We start from the raw sequence: 20,188 nt of genomic DNA on the forward strand, positions 1-20,188 counted from the left end.
AACCTTGTTCAGTTTAAAACCATCATCCCTGTCCTATTGCAACAGACCCTGCTAAAAAGTTTGTTCCCATCTTTCTTATAAGCCCCCTTAACTACAGAAAGGTCATGATCAGGGCTCCCTGGAACTCAGTTTTTCTCAGTTTTTGCCATGGGGAAAGGCAGAACCCAAGAAGGCAGCGGAGAGAGCGCCCTACAAGTTGTTGGGTGGCAGGGGAGGGTGGAATTCTTCACCTTGCTCTCCTCTCCAGCTGGCTGGGCCCATATTTGGGCTCATGCTGAGCAAGGCAGGGATGGAGCTGGCCCTGAGCTACTCATCCTGCCAGCTGAACCTCTGCCAGCTGGCTGGCGTCAGGGAAGAGTTGTCACATCCAATGTCACTCAAGTTGGGTGCTGTGCATCAGCGACGTGTCTAGACTTTGTCCATGGGCAATGAGGGCCACAAGGCTCTTGTGGAGCAGAACTCCTGTGGGTTGGTTGTGCAGCCAAAACCCCTCACTTTTTGTGAGTGCCACTCTAATTTTTGCACTGAGGAAGAAGAAGGGAGGGAATATTCCCTTTCTTGTGGCAGGGGCTCTTCCTAAAGGAAAAGGATCAACCCCAAGCTCGAGGACAGGCTTCTCTGGAACCTCACAGCCTGAAAAAGCCAGACCACAGAGAGGTGTTAAAGCTGATATTAGCAGCAGGGATCTAATGTCCAGATTTGTGCCATCAAAACCAAGGATGCCATCCTCAGCTGGAGACTAAAGCTGCAGGCCCAGCACACAGGAGGTCCAAACCACAGCCCTAAGGGGCAGAAAACAAGAGGAAGAGACCCTAAATCCAAAAGAATAAGGAGACCTCGGCCTGGCCACAGGCTGCTCTTGTCCAAGGGAAGAAATGGGGAGGGGTGAGTGGGAGGTGAGTTTGTGCTGGCACAGTGCTGCTGTGGTACTGCCACACGCTGTGCCCTGCTTCTTGCACCTCCCTTTCCTCTCCACCTCCCCCGAAGATTTACAGCAGGAATTGCCCTCAGAAACAGCTCTGCCTGCTCCTGCCACCGCTGTGGGTTGTGTGGGGAGGCTGCCAGTCCCCAGGGTCATGCTCAGGGCAGGACTTGGACATTGCCTGCCTGTCCCGAGGACAGAATGGACCAGCGGAAAAGAGATGGTGGGGACAGGATAAGGCCCAGAGCCTCACCCTCCTTTGTGCACCCAGCGCCTCTGATGAGTCACAAATTAGCCCAAATTTACGCCCTCCAGCTAGCAAATTTACTTTTATGGGTGGTAAGTCACGTTGCCTCCCCCGGCCCATCTCACACACCACCCACCACCAGGCCAGGATGAGCCCAAAGAGGACTGACCTCAAATTTCTTGAACTGGATAATCCTTGTGGGTCCCTTCCAGCTGGAGATACTCTGTGATTCTGAGGTCTTTGGTTTATTGACACTCAAAGGTGATGTGAAAGACACAAGTGATGCCAAGTGACATAGAAGCCACCTCCAAGAGGCAATGGTGATGCCCTTAAGCATCCCAGCTTCTCTAAGTAAAATTTTGGGTGATTCCTGGTTAAATATCCTTCCCAGTTCTGTCTACTTGGCTTCTCTTTCAGGCTATGCTGGAGACAGATTCCTCTGCAGGCACATCTAGGACACCTGCAAATCCTCTCTGACATAAAAGCTTCCAGCTCACACCCCTCACCCCAGGATTTTTGCAGAGGATGGATGTCAGGATCCATCTCTCCACCACAATCAGTCCCCCATGACCTTGGCTGGCCAGGGTTACTGAACCAGCAGCCCAGAGATTTCCTGTCAATGCCGTGAGGAGAGCTCCACATTTCCTTGGGATCCTTTGTGTGTCCGCGCTATTTTGGGTCCTACCTTTTATTTTTCTTTTTTCCCTCCAGTTCCACACCCACACCTCCCTCAGGGTGGGGTCTTCCCAGATGATTGGGAAGCTCTATATATACACACTGCATGCATGAGCACCTATATATATTTATATATCTATATATCTATATATTTATATATTTATATATAAATATATTTATATATTTATATATTTATATATTTATATATTTATATATTTATATATTTATATATAAATATATTTATATATTTATATACTGGGCCTGTGAGTGGAGCCTTCAGGCAGGGACTTGGCAGGAGGCTCAGTGCTATTCTTTAGGTGGGGAGAGCCTCGGAAGGGAAGGACACAGCCAACCCTCCCTCTTATTCAAAACTATTTAAAGACTGTCTGGCACTGAGTTTCTTTCCCACCAAATGGCCCCAGTGACGATCTGGCTTTGCAGGCCCCTGGTTTTACAGGCCTGTGTAATCTGATCAGCTTCTATTGTTGGCAAATCCGTAATTGCCTCATTATTTAACTCTCCTGAAACTTTACAGAACGATAAACCCATTTTAGCTTTTTGTTTTGTTGTTTGCTTGTTTATTTTGTTTTGTTTTTCAGGAGAAGTGAGACTTAGCTTCCATTTGAAGCACTTGTGTTCTTTGATAGCTCCTGCTCCTCCCCTCCTTAAAATAATACACGTGATCACAGAAATCACTTATTAAAGGCACAAACAGTGAGAAACTACCTTTTCCAGTGCTGTCCTAGGGCAGAACCCTCCAGCACAGCATATTTGTTACCCAACAGCCTCTTAGGTGGAACTGGAAACAGCACAAGTAAAGGAAGTGTCCAAGCCCAGGTTGGATTGGATTTGAGCAACCTGATCCAGAGGAAGGTGTCCCTTCCTAGGGGGTGGAACTAGATGGTCTTTAAAGTCCCTTCCCACCCAAACCATTTTGCAGTTCCATGTTCTAGGATTCACCCCCAGAGAGGAAGGATGCTCCCCGTAAGCACTGAATGCTGGTTCACCTCCTTGCTGAGCCACAACTCTCCAAAACAACCCTTGTTACACTTGTCAACCTCTCCCTGCCTCAGTTCCCCCATCTCTACCTGCAAGAATGGACAGATTTTGGACAGAAGATCTGTCTTCATCTGCAGGCTGATCCAGCACCTTGCTAACCGGGGCCCCAACCTTGGTTGGGTGCCAGAGCAATACAAATAATTACTAATAGTAAATCCCATGGGAGTGTATTACATTATGGTTCAACTTCCTCCCAAACAATTGCTCCTCTTCCTTGCTTTGTGTGTTCTTCAAAAGAAGCGGCTGCTGTGCTTTAGGGCTGGGACACAGGCCCTGGTAAACACACACCCAGCGTTCCTGCTCAGCAGGGCCTGGGCAGCAAAAAGGAGATAAATCTGCTTTGACACAATCACACTGCAGGCTGAAAAAAACCCTGGGGGTTTAATGGAAATGGCAAGGTAGCTGCACGAAGCAGGGTTTGTCCTGTGGAGTCCCTCAGGGCACATTTATTCTCTGGTTTGGGGATGGTGTTACTCAGAGTGGCAATGAGAGCAAGAGATGCAAAGAGCAGAAGTGGCCACTGGTCTCAGGGCTCAAAACATCTTCATTCAGACAGTGATGAGGTCCTGGCAGAGCAGGAGCACTCAGCTGAGGGAAGCAAGGATTTACTGTGGGCACATCTCTTGCCAGTGCTTGGACATGTCCCTCCTTTCCACCTGCACTGCACCACCCAAAAAGTACATAAATTTTTATAAACTATTAGAGTTAATTAGAGTTTGAGTAGTTTATTTTCTAGGGCAGCTGCAAGGGGGAATAAAAGTAGAATGATTATGGAGTAAGTGAATGAGGCTAGTTGACCAATGATGATGAATGAGTGTTCTACTGGTTGGCTGCCTGCTCAGGTTAGGACGAGGATGATAGTGACATAAAGAGAAAGATGGCCCAGAAATGGGAAGAAAAATGCCCTTGGCCCACAGCCAGTGGATCAAATTGTCCTTGTAAAGCCTGCAGGATATGGGACCACCCCAGTGTCATAGGTTTAGGTGCAATATCAAACTCCTACAGGAGCTGGGAACCCAAAATACCACGTGTCCAACAAAAGGTGTGATGGTAACACAGAGAGGCCATCCCAAAGTGGCTTGAGTGGGCTTTGGATGAGCTTTCTTGAGGTCCTTGGGGCCTCAGTCAAACAGCTTGCTCTGCAACACATGGTGGGATATCTCTGAGGAGGTTTTCCCACTGCCAGGACCACGAATTAAGGCCTGCACAGCAAGTGGCAAAGTGGAGAAGGAAGAAAGGTCTTGCTTCTTAATCAGCCAACTGGCCTGACTTAATGCTGACAAAGAACAATGTCTATTTTGGTCATCCCTTCCAAGATGGAGCCTGCAAAAGCTTTAATTAGTCAATTAAAAGTGGCTTTGTCACAGGAGATGAGACACAACCGGGATCAGCCAGCTGGGTTCTTGGCTGCTGAATGACATTGTCTTTCCAGCCCAATGACCTCATTGTTAATGACTCAATAGGGGAACAATGTTGTCCACCCTGCAGCCCAGCAAGGAGTGAGATTCCTGCCTGGTTACAGCTGAGCAGAAGAGCATGGGAAGCTGTGGGATGTCACTGGGTTGGGGATGCAATGCTTTGCACTCAGTAGGTTTCAATGGAGTGGTTGCGTGCTGAGAAAATGCAGCCAAAAAAAAAAAGTAATATATGAAAAAAATACAGCACACAACAAGGGTCATACTCAGGTCCCCAAAACTCCCATGACAGGTAGTGAGTTTGAGCACAAAGAGATTTGCCAGGCAGGGAGGAAAAACCCAAATGGTATCTAGAGGAAAGCAAAGCTTACAGCACCTGCACCCAGAGTGGTCTGGATGGAACAGACCCTGTCCATGCCACCTTTTGAGCTCAGGGCTTTGCTGAGCTCAAAAACATCTCCCTGCCATCAAATCCTTCTCTCCAGGGCAGTGCCTGGAGGCTGTGCCACAGGGAAGGCTGTGGCAGGGCAAGGGAAGGGAGCAAAGGAAGCAGGAAGGAAGAAGGAGCTGCATCCCCTCCCTGCTGCTAATCATCCTCCTCTTCCTCCTAAGAGAGGCCATCAGGTCTGCAAATACCAGGTTGAGTTCTTACCTTGGAGGGCATCCACAGCTCTGGGTACAGGAGGGAGCTGTGGGGCTGGGCTCGATGGTAATATCCCAATTCCTCTGCTTCTGGGGTGACAGACACCAGGTCCTGCTTTGGGCTCAGCAGGGAAACTCTGACACATCAGCTTGGGCATTTCCTTTAGGAAACTGAGCTGGACTCGTGGTGGGGATGGAGATGGGAGGAGAGGGCAGGGACCTGATGGGACCCACAGAAAGCCACCAGCAGAGCAGAGGAGAGGGGGCACTGAGCTGGGATTCAGTGGGTGCTGCTGGTTGTAATCCTGGAGCTGGGCAGTGGAGGTGGAGCCCCTGCTCTGGTGAAGCCTGCAGCTGCATGAACATTCCTGGCATGTTTGCAAGTGATCCCTGGCCAAATCAAAGCATGGCTTTGCTGCCAAAACTACCTGAAGACAGCATCCCTGATTACAGCTAGGCAGAACAGAGCTGAAAAATCCCCATGCACATTTCAAATATGCATTTGGAGAAGCACAATCAGCTGTGCATAAATACCCTCTCGCTGCCCTGAGCCCCATCTCCTCCTGACATCTCTGGAAATTATTCTCTAATTGGATAAAATGATGCTGGACACCACTCAGAAATCAAGCCCTGAGCCTGCTGACCGTGGAGGCAAGAAAGAGCTGAGCCATCAAAAGCAAATGACAACTTCCAGCAATGCTCATTGATAATTCTCAGTAACTGATTGTTGTTTGTTTTAAATTCTTAGCAACTGATTGCTTTAAATAATTAATAACTTGCAAGCCCATGTACTGCAGACACAGCTCTGTGGTGCAGGCATGCTCCTGGCCCTGGTGGCTGGCACAGAATCATCACAGAATCACAGAATGGTTTGGGTTGGAAGGGACCTTGAAGATCATCCAGTTCCAGCCCTGCTGCCATGGGCAAGGACTGGAACTGGATGATCACTAGACCAGAACTCCACCCAGCCTGGCCTGGAATTGCTTTGCTTCTCCATCACCAGTCCCTCCCAGTACCCAGACCTCTCAATGTGGGCCACAGAGTCACTGATGAGAGGCTGAAATGCTCAAATGATGCATTTGAAACTTCCTTTGCCCAGGAAGTTTCTGCACGGCAGAGCAGCCAAATAAATAGAATATATACTGGAATCCAGGCACTGCATTTTGGGACTAAGGATGATGCAGCAGATGGCCAAGTCCTGTGCTGCTGCAGGATTCAAAATCAGCTCTCCCAAACAGAAGCAGAAACAGTGTTGGAGGAAAGCAAGGTGTGGAGCAAATCCCTTTCTTGCAAACCCAAACCCTAACCCTGATGCTTGGAGGGCAGCCCAAACGTGTGATGGAGATGAGTTACAGCATCAGGACATTTGGATGCTGGGCCCTCACCCCTGGGAAGATAGCTCAAATCCAAATCCAAGCAGATCCAAAAGCTGATCCTTATTACTACAGAACAAATTCCTTGTTCCTAATCTAGATTATCAAGCAGACGGCTCCTTCTTTCCCCACTCTTGGCAGTTTCATGGCAACAGCCATAGCTTGAACAGACTGGGAAAATTTGCAACTCTTTGGCTTTGGGGAGTCCTGAGAGATGCAGGTGGCACCAAGTTCCTGTAACAAGCCATTTCTTACCTTTTGTGAGGAGAAAAATGGGAAATCTGCCCACAGGCATCACTGTCCATCTCAGGAGAGAATAGTGTTGGTGCTTAAAACAGGGGCTGAGAGATCCAAGCGTCTCAGAAATAAATATTTCCTCCAATATTTCCTCTATTTCCTTTCTAAAAAAGTTCCTGTAAGAAATGAATTCCTGAGGCAGGAATGCTTCTTATTTCTTCAGACATAGGCTGTGAGCATCTGTTCTTGTCAGGTTTGAGCAGAGACAAAACCTTAGCACCCCTTCTCTCTCCTGTCCCTCTCTGTGGAGTGAGTGCCTCTGCTCAGACTGAGTTGAAATCCTTGCAGGAACAGCTCATGGGCTGCACTTTTTTTATCCTCCCTGTGACTGTGATGAGCATCAGCCTTCAGGACATGAGTAAATAAATAAACAAATATATTAATTAGTTAATTATTAATTAATAAATAAGTAGAGCGGGATCCCAAAATCCAGACTCAAAGGCAGTTCCCCTACAGAGGTTTCCTTGTGCCTCTGCTCCTCACCCATCCACTTTATCAACACTCCTCATCCAGCACCTCAGGGTACCAATCTGACCAGCCAAGACAGAGATAAACCCCTGCCCCAAAACTGCTTCTGAGCTGGATTAGGAGGGATCCCTCCCTAAAAGGCCAGCTGGGCTCGGGGCATCCCCTGGCTGCTGCTCCCAGGGAAAGCAGCTTTGCATCCATCGCCCTGCTGCCCCCACAGACAGCCCCCTCCTAATCAAACCTCCTCCTAATCAGATTGGAGCCATCCTGCCAGACATGCAAAAGGCTCTCACGGCAGAAAAAGTGTGGAGCTGCAACCCTCCTCCTCCTCCTCCTCCTCCTCCTCCTGCTCCTGCTCCTGCCTCTCAAACACAAACACAGCCCGAAATAGCCGGCATTCCTTCGGCGTGGCTGTCCCCCCCCAGTGCTCCCCATCAAACCCCCAAGGCACACCGAGTTTCTTTTGGTGGTTTCCTGACTTATCTTATTTTTTTTTTTCTTCCCTTGCAGTGTTTTATCAGGATTGGCAGTGGGATTTTTCAGTGTGAGGACACAGCGGAGATAACGGAGAGCTGCACGCAGTGGGACCACTCCAGAGCCTGGCTTTGGGTTTGGGCCAAAATAACCCACTCTCCACAGCACCCCCATGAATTTCTCATCGTGCTGGGGCTTTGCATCCATCCAGAGCCTCTCCAATTATCCATGAAATTGTGAAAAATGAAAAAGTCCTGCAATGCTGAAAGCCTCTACTCTGGGCAGGGATTGTGCAGAGACTCCTGCAGGAGCTGCTGGTGGGGCCAGGTCACTTTGCTTCCATCAAGGATGCTGACAAAATGCTGGAATTTTCATTTCTAACATGATCAGAGAGGAAGAGCACTGCTCCTTTGGGGTTTTCCTGTCACACCCAAACTCCTTTAAATGCCCCAAATTTTACCAGGTGCGGCTATCAGCTACCTGTGGCCAGGTGCAGTAATAGGAACACACAAAGAGGTGGATTTTTTAAAAGCAGAAAACCATCTTTTTGCTTTCTCAACCATCAGTTTGGACTCCTGTGTTTCCCTCCCCAACCCTCCGTAAAGGGCATTCATAAATGCACACACTGATCACGACATCCCCTGCTTCTCTTGCCACCAACCCTACCTCACATTTCTACTTTTCACCACCCTCCCACCACTCCACCCTGCTTGAACCACTTCCTTTGCCAAAATAAAAGCTTCCTCCCCCCCCCCCCCCCCCCCCTCCCAAACTGGCTGCCCTAAATCACCCCCAGCAAGTGAAGCTGTGATTTGGAGAAACCTGGAACGGGGAGTGTGAACAGTGATGGGTGACAGGTTTTGTCCTTCACTGGGCACCCAACAGTGGGGGTTTTATTGCCCATCCTTGTCCTCAACACCACCCCCTCCACTACTGACCTTCTCCTGGCTGGAAAACTGCCCAGAAAATAATGTTTGGGGGTGAGATGGTGAATTACAGGCCAGGTTTTGATAAGCACTCACCATGGAAGAACTTCTCAGGAGCATGGCCATCATGGGATGCTGCTCCTCCCAAGAGCCTGGGAGGGATTTGGATTAAGGAAATGTAGAGTGAGAGCACCAGGAACCTGCCCAGGGTCTGTTAGTGCATCCTCCACCCTGATCTGCTTATCAGAGACTTTATCAGCCTCAACTGATGTGTGGCAGCAGAAACAGATGTGTCCTCTCACTGGGATGACTTTGTGCAAAGAGTGATGGCAGGAGTGGCAACCACAATCACCTCAGGATTATTTTATTTTCCTTCATTTTCTCCCCTCTGTTGCTTTAAACAGCAAAGTTTTATTTGCCAAGCTTGCTGGGGAAAATGCTCTCATGTTGGATCAGCAAGGGGACACATCAGAACGAGGTGGATGAGGGGAATGGGCCACAGACCATCAAGCCCAAATCTCTTCCTAATTTTTGGGAGATTTTATCATCTAGCACTAAAAAGAACATTAAATATATTACAGTGAGACCAAACCCAACAAGGACACCGTGGCATTTGAGGAACTCAGCTTTTCCAGCACTAAGTGGGGCTGGATTTGGATGTGAGACAATAACAGGGCGGTCAATTAAAGGAAGTTTTGTTAATTTTTGCTTCTCTTTAATTGCTTTCTGCCTACACTATGGGCAGATGTCCAGGGTATCCAGACATGGGGTAGTCAGTCCTATTTAGACAGTCAAAAGTTATTTGCATAAACCTCAGTTATCCACTGAAATTGCCTCTCCAAGTCAAGGAGAAACACATTCAGCTGCTCCACCAACAGTTAATTCCAAACTGCAAAAACAACTGGAAACCAGCAGCTGAAAAATAAAATTGTTTCCTCTCCCATTTTAAACATTAAAAGTGAATTTTAAGAGAATGACTCCTGTTTATTTGATACCCTCAAGGGACACAGAACAATTCATTTCAGTCACTAACTCCATCACAGATTGACGCTGGAGATTTGCTCAGTGAATTGCTTAGCACTAAACTGAAAAGTTTGTTCAAAAGTTTATTGCATAAGGTACCCAGGTCCTCGGTTATTTGATGTATCTTAAAGGAATTGTAAATGCTCTTTTGCATTTGTCAGTTTAACAGAAATTTCCTCTACAAGCAAAGAGTGATTTCCACCAATAAACCCTAAATTAGTTTCATTCATCATTACCAAGGACAACTCCAGAGATGCATAAATTAGAGACCAAAATAGAGAGGTCTCAGGCTATAAAACTCCTTCCACAAATATGTTCAGAGTGTGCCAGCCTGGTTAGAAAACACAGCTGAAAGGCAAGAGTGGGCTGTAAATCTCCAAGTTTTACAATGAGGAGAATCAGCCCTGCTTAAGGGATAGAGCTATGAATTGTAAATGAAAAACATGATAAAAATCAAATCATTCAAATTATGACTTTCTCCTTCTGTATTTTAAGTCATGATTAAAATTCATGATTTAAGCCACATCAATTTAAATCAAAGCACCCTGCCATAAAATGAGGTTTTGAACCCTTTGTGAAGCTTTAATGAGAAAAAAAGATCATTCTCCTGTTGAATGCAGTTAATGGGGATTTATTTGTGCCATTCGTGGGCAGGAACTGTCTTAGAAGCCCACAAAATCACATGGACTGAGAGCCTTGAAGGTTTTTTTTAGCCAGCTGGGAAAATTTTAAGGAAACAAAGTAATTGTCTATAATAGGGTGTTGCATTAATCTCTAAACTTTCATTTTCCACAGCATTCTGTCTACTGTACAGGACAGGAAGATTCATTCTCTGTGTCAAAGAGATCAGCATCTCTCCTTGGCTTTTTGGTATGGGAATGACCCTGAGCCTTGGGAAAGTGGAGGTGATGGGGAGATTAAATCCTGCACGCTTGAAATTTGGGCTCAAGGCTGTGAATTTTGCTCTCTGGCTTCACAGCTGACACAATGCCCTGTCCCATTTTGCTTATCTTTTGTGCTGGCTGTCTCTCAGTTGGATCAGGATTTCTGGGAGCCCCAGAATTGCTGGTTCCTCCCATTTGCAGCACAGGTATCACAGCTTTTCTTTGCCACGCTGGATTTTGGGGTGTTTATGGCAATGCTGTGATTTTGTATAAATTTATGTGCCCTTAGAATGAGGCAGTGGAGAGCACAAACATTTCTTAGCACTTGTCAAACCAGATCAGGGTGCTGATCCATCTGAAAATGAGACCCATGTTAGGAGGAAAAAGCCAACAAAGGAGAAAATAAAACAGGGGGAGGCTGTTTTCTGCTTTTACTGCGTGTTGCTACTTTCTCTGCTTTGCCAAGAGAAACCCACAGGAACAAATTCTTGTTTGTTTATTTGTTGTTTTTATTCCTTCAGGCTCCAAAACCAAACCAGGTCGCCAGCAGAGAGTGATGGCTGCAAAAAATGCATGATGAGAATACTGATTTGGAGATCTGCAACCACAACCTGCTTTGAGGCTGCTCCTGATCAACTGACTCAGTACGTGGTAAAAAACTTCCTTCCCTTACCTGTGCTTTAAACATTGCTTCTGTTGCTTGATTAATTAGAAATGTCCAATGAGGACAACTTTATTGCTTATTTAATGTGGATATAGATATAGATACATATAGATTAGATATATCCTGAGGACCTTGGTTACTTGATGTTGTTCCAGTACAACCACTGCTAACCAGATCCATGCTGGCACAGAGCATCTCTTAAATTACTCTGCTTTTTCTCACAGTCAGGGCTCACAGCATTTTGATAAGCAGCACATAACAGTCACCCTGAGAGCTCTCCACTTTCCACAGCCTGCAGCAGTATCATTTAAACTTTTCTCTCTTTTTTTTTTTTTTCCCCATTTGCCTACGTGGTGGAATGTCTTATCTTGCCCTCCTGCCTTTAGACTCCAGGGAGGAGGGGGAAAAAAAAGTGGTCTTTGCTATTGGGTTTCAAAGAAGCACTTTCTCAAACAGAGTTTCTCCAAGCCTTTCTGAAGAGCCTTTCAAGTCCCCTTTGTCCAAATTAGAAATTGGGTATTTTTCTCTTTGCCTGTATCCAGCAGAAGCCACTTAGAATAAAAGTTTAACAAGGCTGTCTCCTCATTTCTCTACAATAGATCTAATATATATTTAAGTATTAGGGCTTAATTTCTAAGCCAATTTCTACTTTCTCCTCCAGTTAAATTTGCCAAAATCAATTAAGGCTGAGAGAGAAAATTTCAGCCTTTGCCATTAATAACTGAGGCCTTATTCTTCCACTACAAAATGACCTTCCTTCCCCTTTCACCACCCTCATCAGCCATGTGGCCTAAGACCAAAGCTCCCTGCACACAGAGCCTGTGAAACAGAGAAAAAACCACTGGATTAATCCAATTTTATTCAGGATGATAAGAATATGAACCAGACCTCAAAGCAACATCTAAAATGGGGCCAACTCAGAAAGAAAAAAATTACCTTTTCAGTTTTGGAGGAGCTTTTAACTCAGATCCCATCTCTGCCTGTTTCTAAGGATCTGTCCTGCACCTGACAACAGGCACAGATTTGGTTTTTAAACCCAAGGACCATGTTCTTCTTATTTGTCTGTTCATTTTGCAGCCTTTAGGGTGCACTCCTGACCCAACAGTAAGAAGTTCATCCAAATCCCAAAACCAATTTTGTTTTTTTACATTTTTGAGTGTATACAGAGACTGTTACACAATATAAGTGTTTCCAGGGGCAGGTCCTGGATATTTTTGGTGCAGCATCAAACCATGTTGGGGAGCATTTATGGAAACGAGCATCTCTAGTGGACAAATCATCCCAAGACCCATCTGAATTGCTTTCAGAAGGCACAGCTGGATTCAAGGATAACTCAGTTCCAACCTTAAACACCTTAGTTAAATATCTGAGCCTCCATGGCCTTACCTTGTGTCCCTCAGTGGGAGGAAAAGGCAGAAGAGTCACACTGTGACTCCAATTTTCCCTTCCTCCTCAAGTCCAGTCATCCCAGTTTGCCCAAACTGGAACCCATCCCCTTCCTGCTGCCACCCAGCCCCAAGACACAGAACCTTGGGTGTTACTCACAAGTAGAGCCTTGCTGAAAGCCAAATCTCAGCCTGTCCTTTTCCCTTCCCTCTGCTGCTCATTTTGGATGCACATCCAAAAGCAGATGTTCCAGCAGCGCTGGAATTCCCATTGCCCAAAAGAAAGGTTCACTCCTATTCCTTCCCCCTCCTGCTCTCTGCTGGGTTCTGTGGCACCACACTGAGTTGATTTTAATAAGTTATTTGAATTCTCCTTGTGTCCTTGCAATGCTTTGTCACCAGAGTGCCACCGGTGTCTGCCGAAAGCGCCTGGCCCACGGCCAAGCCAGGCGTGAGACACACGTTATTTACGGGGCAGAAAAGGTGCCTGCAGCATGCAGAGCTGCAGGGATGCAAAGATTTGCTAAACAGGAACATCTGGTGATGAGAAAACTTCCATCAGCAAGACCTGGGACCCAACAGGCAGACGAGTAATGAAGGATGTTGGTGCTTTTGGAGTTTGAGAGGCTTTGCTTTGATGCCTCAGGTTTGAGCTTTCAGGGGAAAAATAATGACTCAGGTTTGAGCTTTTGTATTTTTCCCATTCTGTGCTGCTTTAGTGTGTGGGTCTGAGCTCCATATTATGGGATGGTGAGCTCTGTGCACAGAGCAGGGAGACAAAACAATTCCTGCTCCAGCTGGGCACCAAGGACAAATGACCCAAATCTCAGCCCAGGAGCACAAACCCCGTGGGCTGGAGAGAGAAAAACAAGCAGGGTGGGACTGCAGGGGCTGAAGCTGGAATGGGACAATGAACTGCAAGATGCAAATGGAGCAGAACTGATCCCAGGGAGAGACCCCGGGAGCGCTGGTGCATTTTGGGGCCATTTTGGTTCATCTTGGGTGCAGCCCTGGCTGGGCTCTTGTGCTGCCCAGGGTGCATCCATGGAGGAGATCCTTTCCATAAATCCCTGCTTTATTCTCTAAGTCTGCTCAGCATCTGTTCTAGCTCAGCCTCCACAAGGCATCAGTTTCACCTCTTGAAGGAGAGAGGGGTTTTTTCCTCTTTAGGGTATCCTGGCATTTTCTGGTTCCCAATGGATTTCAGCAACATTCAGTGACAAAGGCTGACTCTAAGACACACAACAGCTGAAATCAAGTGTGTATGGGCATGTGACCCTCAAAAAGTCACCCTAAATAAGCCACCACAGAGCTCTACACTCTCTAAGGTCATGAAAGGTACTATTGGCATTTTCCAAGATTCCCACCAATAATCACTATTTCCAGAATTATTTGCAATTCAAAGCCCGCAGGTAACTTAGAACAGGTTTAGTCATCTTTGAAGGAACTTCAGCTTTACTGTGAGGGTGGTGAGGCCCTGGCACAGGGTGCCCAGAGCAGCTGTGGCTGCCCCTGGATCCCTGGAAATGTCCAAGGCCAGGCTGGATGGGGATTGGAGCACCCTGGGGTACTGGGAGGTGTCCCTGCCTGTGGAATCATGGAATCATTAGAAGGAAAAGACCTCCAGGAACATTAAGTCCATTAAGTCATTAAGCTAACATGCCAGGTCCCCCACTAAACCGTGTCCCTAAGCACCACATCTACACTTTTGAACACTTCTTGGTGCTATTTTTGTACCACAGCAGCCCCAGCTGAGAGAATGCCCCCTGTCCCTGACCACTTACTGCACAGTCTGGGCAAAAACCACTTGTAAAATAGAGAGAGGAACTCCACACAGCCAGTTCTTTAAACAGCATTTCACCTCTTCAGTTTATAGCTGAAAAAAAATCTTAAATGATTTTTGTACAGTAACAAGGAAGATTATCTGTTTCTCTCCAGTTCTGTCTACCTTCCCAGACAGGGCTTTTTAGCATAAAAATTAGCATCTTTTTGGATAAAAATTAGCAACTTTTTGGATTAAAAATTAGCATCTTTTTGAGCACCTTTGGAGCTGCCATATGAGCAGAGCACATCCCTCCTGCCTGTTTGCAGTGGATCTGTGTATTCCTCAAGGATCCCCAGAGCAAAACACTGCAAGGCTCAGCCCAGCACAACAACAAATATATAATTAGAGCACTTAAAATCCAATGAAGCTCAGAATAAACTGTCCCCAAACAGCAAAGCACTGGAGGAAGCACCCTTACTCTGGGGTGGGGGACACCTTCCCACCAGGCAGTTCAGGGGGAAAAAAAAAAGATTTTTTTTTTCATTAAGCCCCAGTGTCAAACAGAGAGGTTTTTGGGGGAGATGGGTGCCACATCCCCAAAGGAGCTGCAAGACCCAAATGGAGAATCAAGGTGGTCTCACAAACTGCAAGTGAAACACTTCATTGATTTCTTTGGTAATTCCCAGCCTTAAGGAACTGCTCTCTGCAACTTGGAGTATTTGGCAAAGCCCTGGGGGTGGCAGTGGACCGAGCACAGGTAGCTGGAGAACAAGAAATGCCAGATGACTTTGTGTGTGCGTTGCTTAGAGAGTGGGAAAAGAGGAAAAAAAAAAACCAAAAAAAAAAAGAAAAAGCAAGGTTTGCTCAGGATCTCTGTGTGAAGGAAAGGGCAGGCATTGCAAGAATTCAGAAACAACATCCTTAGGTGGAGATGGGCCAGTAGTGGAAGGGGCTGAGCACGTAAACAGGCTGAGGAGCAGGAAGCTGCCAGGAGCGTGCAAAAGCTCCGGAGAGGCTGCTGAGATTTCACGCGCCTGCACACGGGGAACGGACCCAACCGGGCCACCCGGATTCCTGCAGGCTTCAAACCCTCTGCTGCAGCTCTGGGCAGAGCTGGGGCTGGATCCTGGCCCTGCAGGGGTGGTGTCAGGCTGGGAACAACACTGGAGGTCAGGGGCATGCACAGGCTCACAACCTGCACGTTTCTGAGCGTCACTACTCAGCAGTGGGGAGGGAGGAATTCCTGCACAAACTCAGGTGGGTTTGCTACAGGCATCATCCTGCCTGGAGCACCTGGAGATGAAGCTGCTGAAGGCTCCTGAGCTTGGGGTTTGAGCCCCTGTAGCACAGGCAGATGTTACAGCAGGACCTTGTCACAGACATGTTTTCTGAAAAATCCTTTCCTTGGGATTTTTTCTCCTGAGAAGCTGAGAGGCATCAGGAATAAAACATAAACAATGGTTATCCGCTGCTGTGGAATGCAACAGGTGCATCTGGGATTGGTTTCATGGGGTTGTTTCTAATTAATGGCCAATCACAGTCAGCTGGCTTGGACTCTGTCTGAGCCACAAACCTTTGTTATTCAGTCCTTCTTTTTCTATTTTCAGCCAGCCTTCTGATGAAATCCTTTCTTCTATTCTTTTAGCATAGTTTTAATATAATATATATAATAAAATAATAAATCAGCCTTCTGAAACATGGAGTCAGATCCTCATCTCCTCCCTCATCCTCAGACCCCTGTGAACACCAGCACAGGACCTCACCTCCACCCTGTAAGGATAAAACCCCACTCACCCCATCCCTGGCTCTGCAGGGCTTCAGGGAGCTCTGGGTGGAATTTGAAGGTGTGGTTTTGCCTCATTTGCTGCATCTCTTGTACACACTGGCTGTTCTAACACCCAGGGAGCAACATAAAAGCATCTCTCAGGAGCTTGTGTCAAAATTTAAGAGCAGCAATGAATGGCAGAAAATGCTGTTTTGAAGGATTTAATCAATTAATTTTTGAGAAAGATGTAATGGAATATCACTTCAGAGTGTCATAGAAACAGGTCCCCACTCCTATTACATGCCTGGTTTGTCCCTATCCCTATGATATGTATTTATCAGCTCATTTTGGAAAACAGAACAAAACCTTCTGAGAAGGCAAAGTCAGCTAAACTCAGCTAAATTCTGGCCAGCACAAGAAAAATTGCGTGAACAGCTCCTACTTTATGCCACTATTAATGATGCTCAGGGCTTCCTGGGTCTTAATGGGGAGAGAAATCTCTTTTCAAGCCCATGTTGGCATCAGGGACAGATGGGGGTTCATACCTGCCTGCCCCCCAAACCCCGTCAGTCCCAAGAGGAAGAGGAAGACACAAGGAGCAGGCAGAGATTTCAGCCAGAGCTCGGGGAATTCGCCCCAGAGTTAAATCCCAGGGCCCTGCCTCCACTTGTGCTTTTGCCTCTGGTCTGGTGAGCCCTTGGGAACACAGCAAAGGGGCCACCCAGAGCAGCACCACAAAAAAAGGGGCAAAATTGCCTAAACCCCAACAGCTCCTCTCTGCTCTCGCAGAGTGATAAAACCCCCAGGATAATGGGGCACAGCCAGAGGGATCCTCAGTGTCTGTAAATCACCTCCCCCAGTCCCAGAAAAACACCCCAGAGCTCATGCTGGTGGGTTTGGACCTTATAGAAGTGCAGATGGGGATATAAAATACGTGGTTTATAGGGCAAACAATACCCAAAGTGCTACCCCAGCCTCCCTGCAAGTGCTGGGAGCAGATATTTCCAGCCAGCAGCATGAATGATCCCCCTCATCACAAGCCTTTAGAGCGACTCCCAGGAATTAAATCAGTATATTGCACGGTTCCAGTTCCTTTCATCCAGGAATCTTCAAGTGATTTACAAACAATCCTTTAATTAAGCATCCCAAACAGCCCCCGGGGTGGTGTTACTGTGTCTGCGCAGGGAATCCAAGGCTTTGCACGGCTAAAATGGCAAAAAGGCTGCAAAAGTCTCATCAAAGTTCCTCCGAGACAAAATATCCTAGAAGAGTCTCTCTGCTTTGATGCTGATTCTCAAACCCTGTGGTTAAACATTTCTTTTTTTCTCCTCCTGGGGACGTGGCCCCAGTTGCCTCCTCCTGCCCGTGTCAGGATTAGTATTCAGAGGGTAAAATGTTTGTTTTTTAAATGCACACCTCTGACAGCTCATCCACAAACACGAACTCCCAGTACCAGGGAACTCTCAGTGCTGGGGAGGTGGCCTGGGAATTCAGCTTTGGGAATGAAAAGAGGTGTTTTGGCAACAAGGGTTTCAAACCCATCAATCTGTGCCTTGCTTTGAGCCCGGTGCTTGATCTCCAGTAAAAACCCTTCGCGCTCTTTTTTTGCCCCCAGGATAGGTTTGAGCTGCGGCTCTTTTGAATCCCCTAAGAATAAAAAGTATTTTTTGTCTCTTCCTGATGCAATTTTGGTGGGAATACAAGATGCAGTGGGGAGAAAAAAAATAAATAAAATATAATATCCCATGAAGATGCCGTAAGGGGTAACTCTGAGCCCCTCTCCAGCTGGTGGAATTTAAAGATGTTTTTTACCTAATGCTATATTTATTGCATCTCTTGCACACACTGGCTATGCCTTGTCTAAAGCTGATTTTCTTCTGATTTAAGCAAGGATATAAAGAGGAATCTCTGCAAAATCAAAGGATTGGGATGTACAAGCCTGGAAGTCAGTATTTCTAAGGAAATTGCTGTATCCCAGAGAGCTGCTTTTAAAAACTACATCAGCCTTGGTTCTGCTCTGCCCCACACAGAAGTTATCACCTTCCAAAAACCAGCTCTGAAATCCCCAACTCTCATTTCACATCCAATTTAAACACAGCAAATCATGCAGGCTCCATCCCAATTGCTATTTCCTAAGATACTCAAAATACTACAGCTTCACTTACAAACCCAAATTCTTCCCACCAAAGGAGGAAGGGGGAAAAAAAAAAGATGAATTTTAGGCTTTGAGGAACCCAGATGACCACAGCAGATTCCAGTTTTGGAGTTAAGCACTGCTGGACTCTGAGCCCACACACTCAGCAAACAGGGATGTCTATCTTGGCCCCTAAGGAAGAAAATTCTGATTCCAATACCCAGGGAGCAACATAAAAGCATCTCTAAAGAGCTTATGTCAAAATTTAAGAGCAGCAATGAATGGCAGAAAATGCTGTTTTGAAGGATTTAATCAATTAATTTTTGAGAAAGATGTAATAGGATCACTTCAGAGTGTTATAGAAACAGGTCCACACACTGCAAGCCTATTTTGTCCCAATCCCAGTGTATTTATCAGCTCATTTTGGAAAACAGAACAAAACCTTCTGAGAAGGCAAAGTCAGCTAAACTCAGCTAAATTCTGGCCAGCACAAGAAAAATTGCATGAACAGCTCCTACTTTATGCCACTATTAATGATGCTCAGGGCTTCCTGGGTCTTAATGGGGAGAGAAATCTCTTTTCAAGCCCATGTTGGCATCAGGGACAGGTGGGGGTTCACACCTGCCTGCCCCCCAAACCCCGTGAATCCCAAGAGGAAGAGGAAAACACAAGGAGCAGGCAGAGATTTCAGCCAGACCTCGGGGAATTCACCCCAGAGTTAAATCCCCAGGGCCCTGCCTCCACTTGTGCTTTTACCTCCGGAGCATCCCCCAGCTTTTGTTACCTTGAATAAAAGCACATTCAGCTCTGCAGAGGCTCTTCTGGGAGCCAGGAGTTGAAGCAGGATTTTATTTTATTACTTTATTATTTTATTTTATTTTATTATTTTATTTTATTCATTTAATTTCATTTAATTTCATTTCGCTTCATTTCATTTTATATTTTATTTTATTCTATTATTTTATTTCATTTTATTTCATTCTATTATTTTATTTTAATATTTTTATTTTATTTTTTTATTTTATTTTCTCACCTCCCTCTCCTTCCCCGATTACAAGGAAGAAATGCCCCACTCCTCCCTACCTTTATTCACTCTGGAAAGCATCAGTGCCTTTCCTTTCCCTGCTACTTTTCCATGTGTTTTATGGCCACTTATCCAACAAAACACCCCACCGGAGCACCACAACTCCCACTCCATCACCCCGAACCCCAACACTCCCGCAGCACCCCAGGAGCTGTTTCCCCTCCCAAACCTCCGCAAGAATCCCCAGTTTCACCTTTTCCCAAACTCCACCACCAACTCCCAGCCGGGAATCGCTGCCTCCAGCAGCATTCCCCACTCCTCTCCCGCGCCATCTCCGCCTCCCGTTCCGCGGGTGCAGCACCTGGACCGCTGCACGAGCAGCCCAAAAATCCCCCCCGGCTCTATAGGACCCCAAAAGCGGGATGGGAAGCTCGGCTCTCCCCAGAGCCCGAACCCCCGAGCGGGACGCGGGAGGGCAGAGCTGGAGCTCATCCATCCCTCCGCAGAACCGAGCGGCACTGCGGCTCCAAGCCGGAGCGCTGGATGTGCCCCGGCTGCCGATAAGAGCCGCGATAAAGCCGCATTCGGGCTGCGGGTGCGCGCCCCGCGTCCCCCGGCTGCTTTTCCTCCAAACTCGCCGATAGTGACGGGAAAAGCGGAGCGCGGCGAGAAGGCGAGGGATGCTCGGAGCGGGGGAGAAGGCACGGGAAGCGGAGGGGCGGCACTCACTCACCGAGCAGCAGCAGCAGCGGCAGCAGCGGCAGCAGCCCCGCAGCCCGCATGGTGCCTCGGCGCGGCCGTCCCGGCGCGGCTCCCGGCGCTCTCTCCCGGCGGGGCGGGCGGGCGATGCCCTCCCTCCCCCGGCCCCGGCCACGGCCCCGGCCCCGGCCACGGCCCCCCCTTCTCCCGCCGCCGGGGGAGGCGCAGGACGGCCCCGGACCGCCCCCGCCTCCGCCCCCGGCGCGGGAGGAGAGAGCGCCGGGATGGGGATGGATGGGGATGGGGATGGGGATGGGGATGGGGATGGATGGGGATGGGGATGGGGA

At 47.4% G+C, this 20,188-nt stretch overlaps 1 protein-coding gene across 4 annotated transcripts in view; it reads right to left on the bottom strand.

Moving 5' to 3' along the window:
- PODXL (podocalyxin like) overlaps positions 1-19,967 on the bottom strand; it is a 46,740-nt gene extending 26,773 nt beyond the window's left edge. For all 4 annotated transcript variants that reach the window (XM_066551056.1, XM_066551055.1, XM_066551054.1 and 1 more), the window contains exon 1: positions 19,876-19,967. In XM_066551056.1, the coding sequence (XP_066407153.1) occupies positions 19,876-19,924 (49 nt within the window). In that variant the 5' untranslated portion in view covers positions 19,925-19,967. The remainder of the gene's footprint in view (positions 1-19,875) is intronic.
- Between the last annotated feature and the right edge of the window lie 221 nt (positions 19,968-20,188).

The sequence above is a fragment of the Molothrus aeneus genome, chromosome 5, assembly GCF_037042795.1.
Source record: "Molothrus aeneus isolate 106 chromosome 5, BPBGC_Maene_1.0, whole genome shotgun sequence".
In the NCBI taxonomy this organism is placed as follows: Eukaryota; Metazoa; Chordata; class Aves; order Passeriformes; family Icteridae; genus Molothrus; species Molothrus aeneus.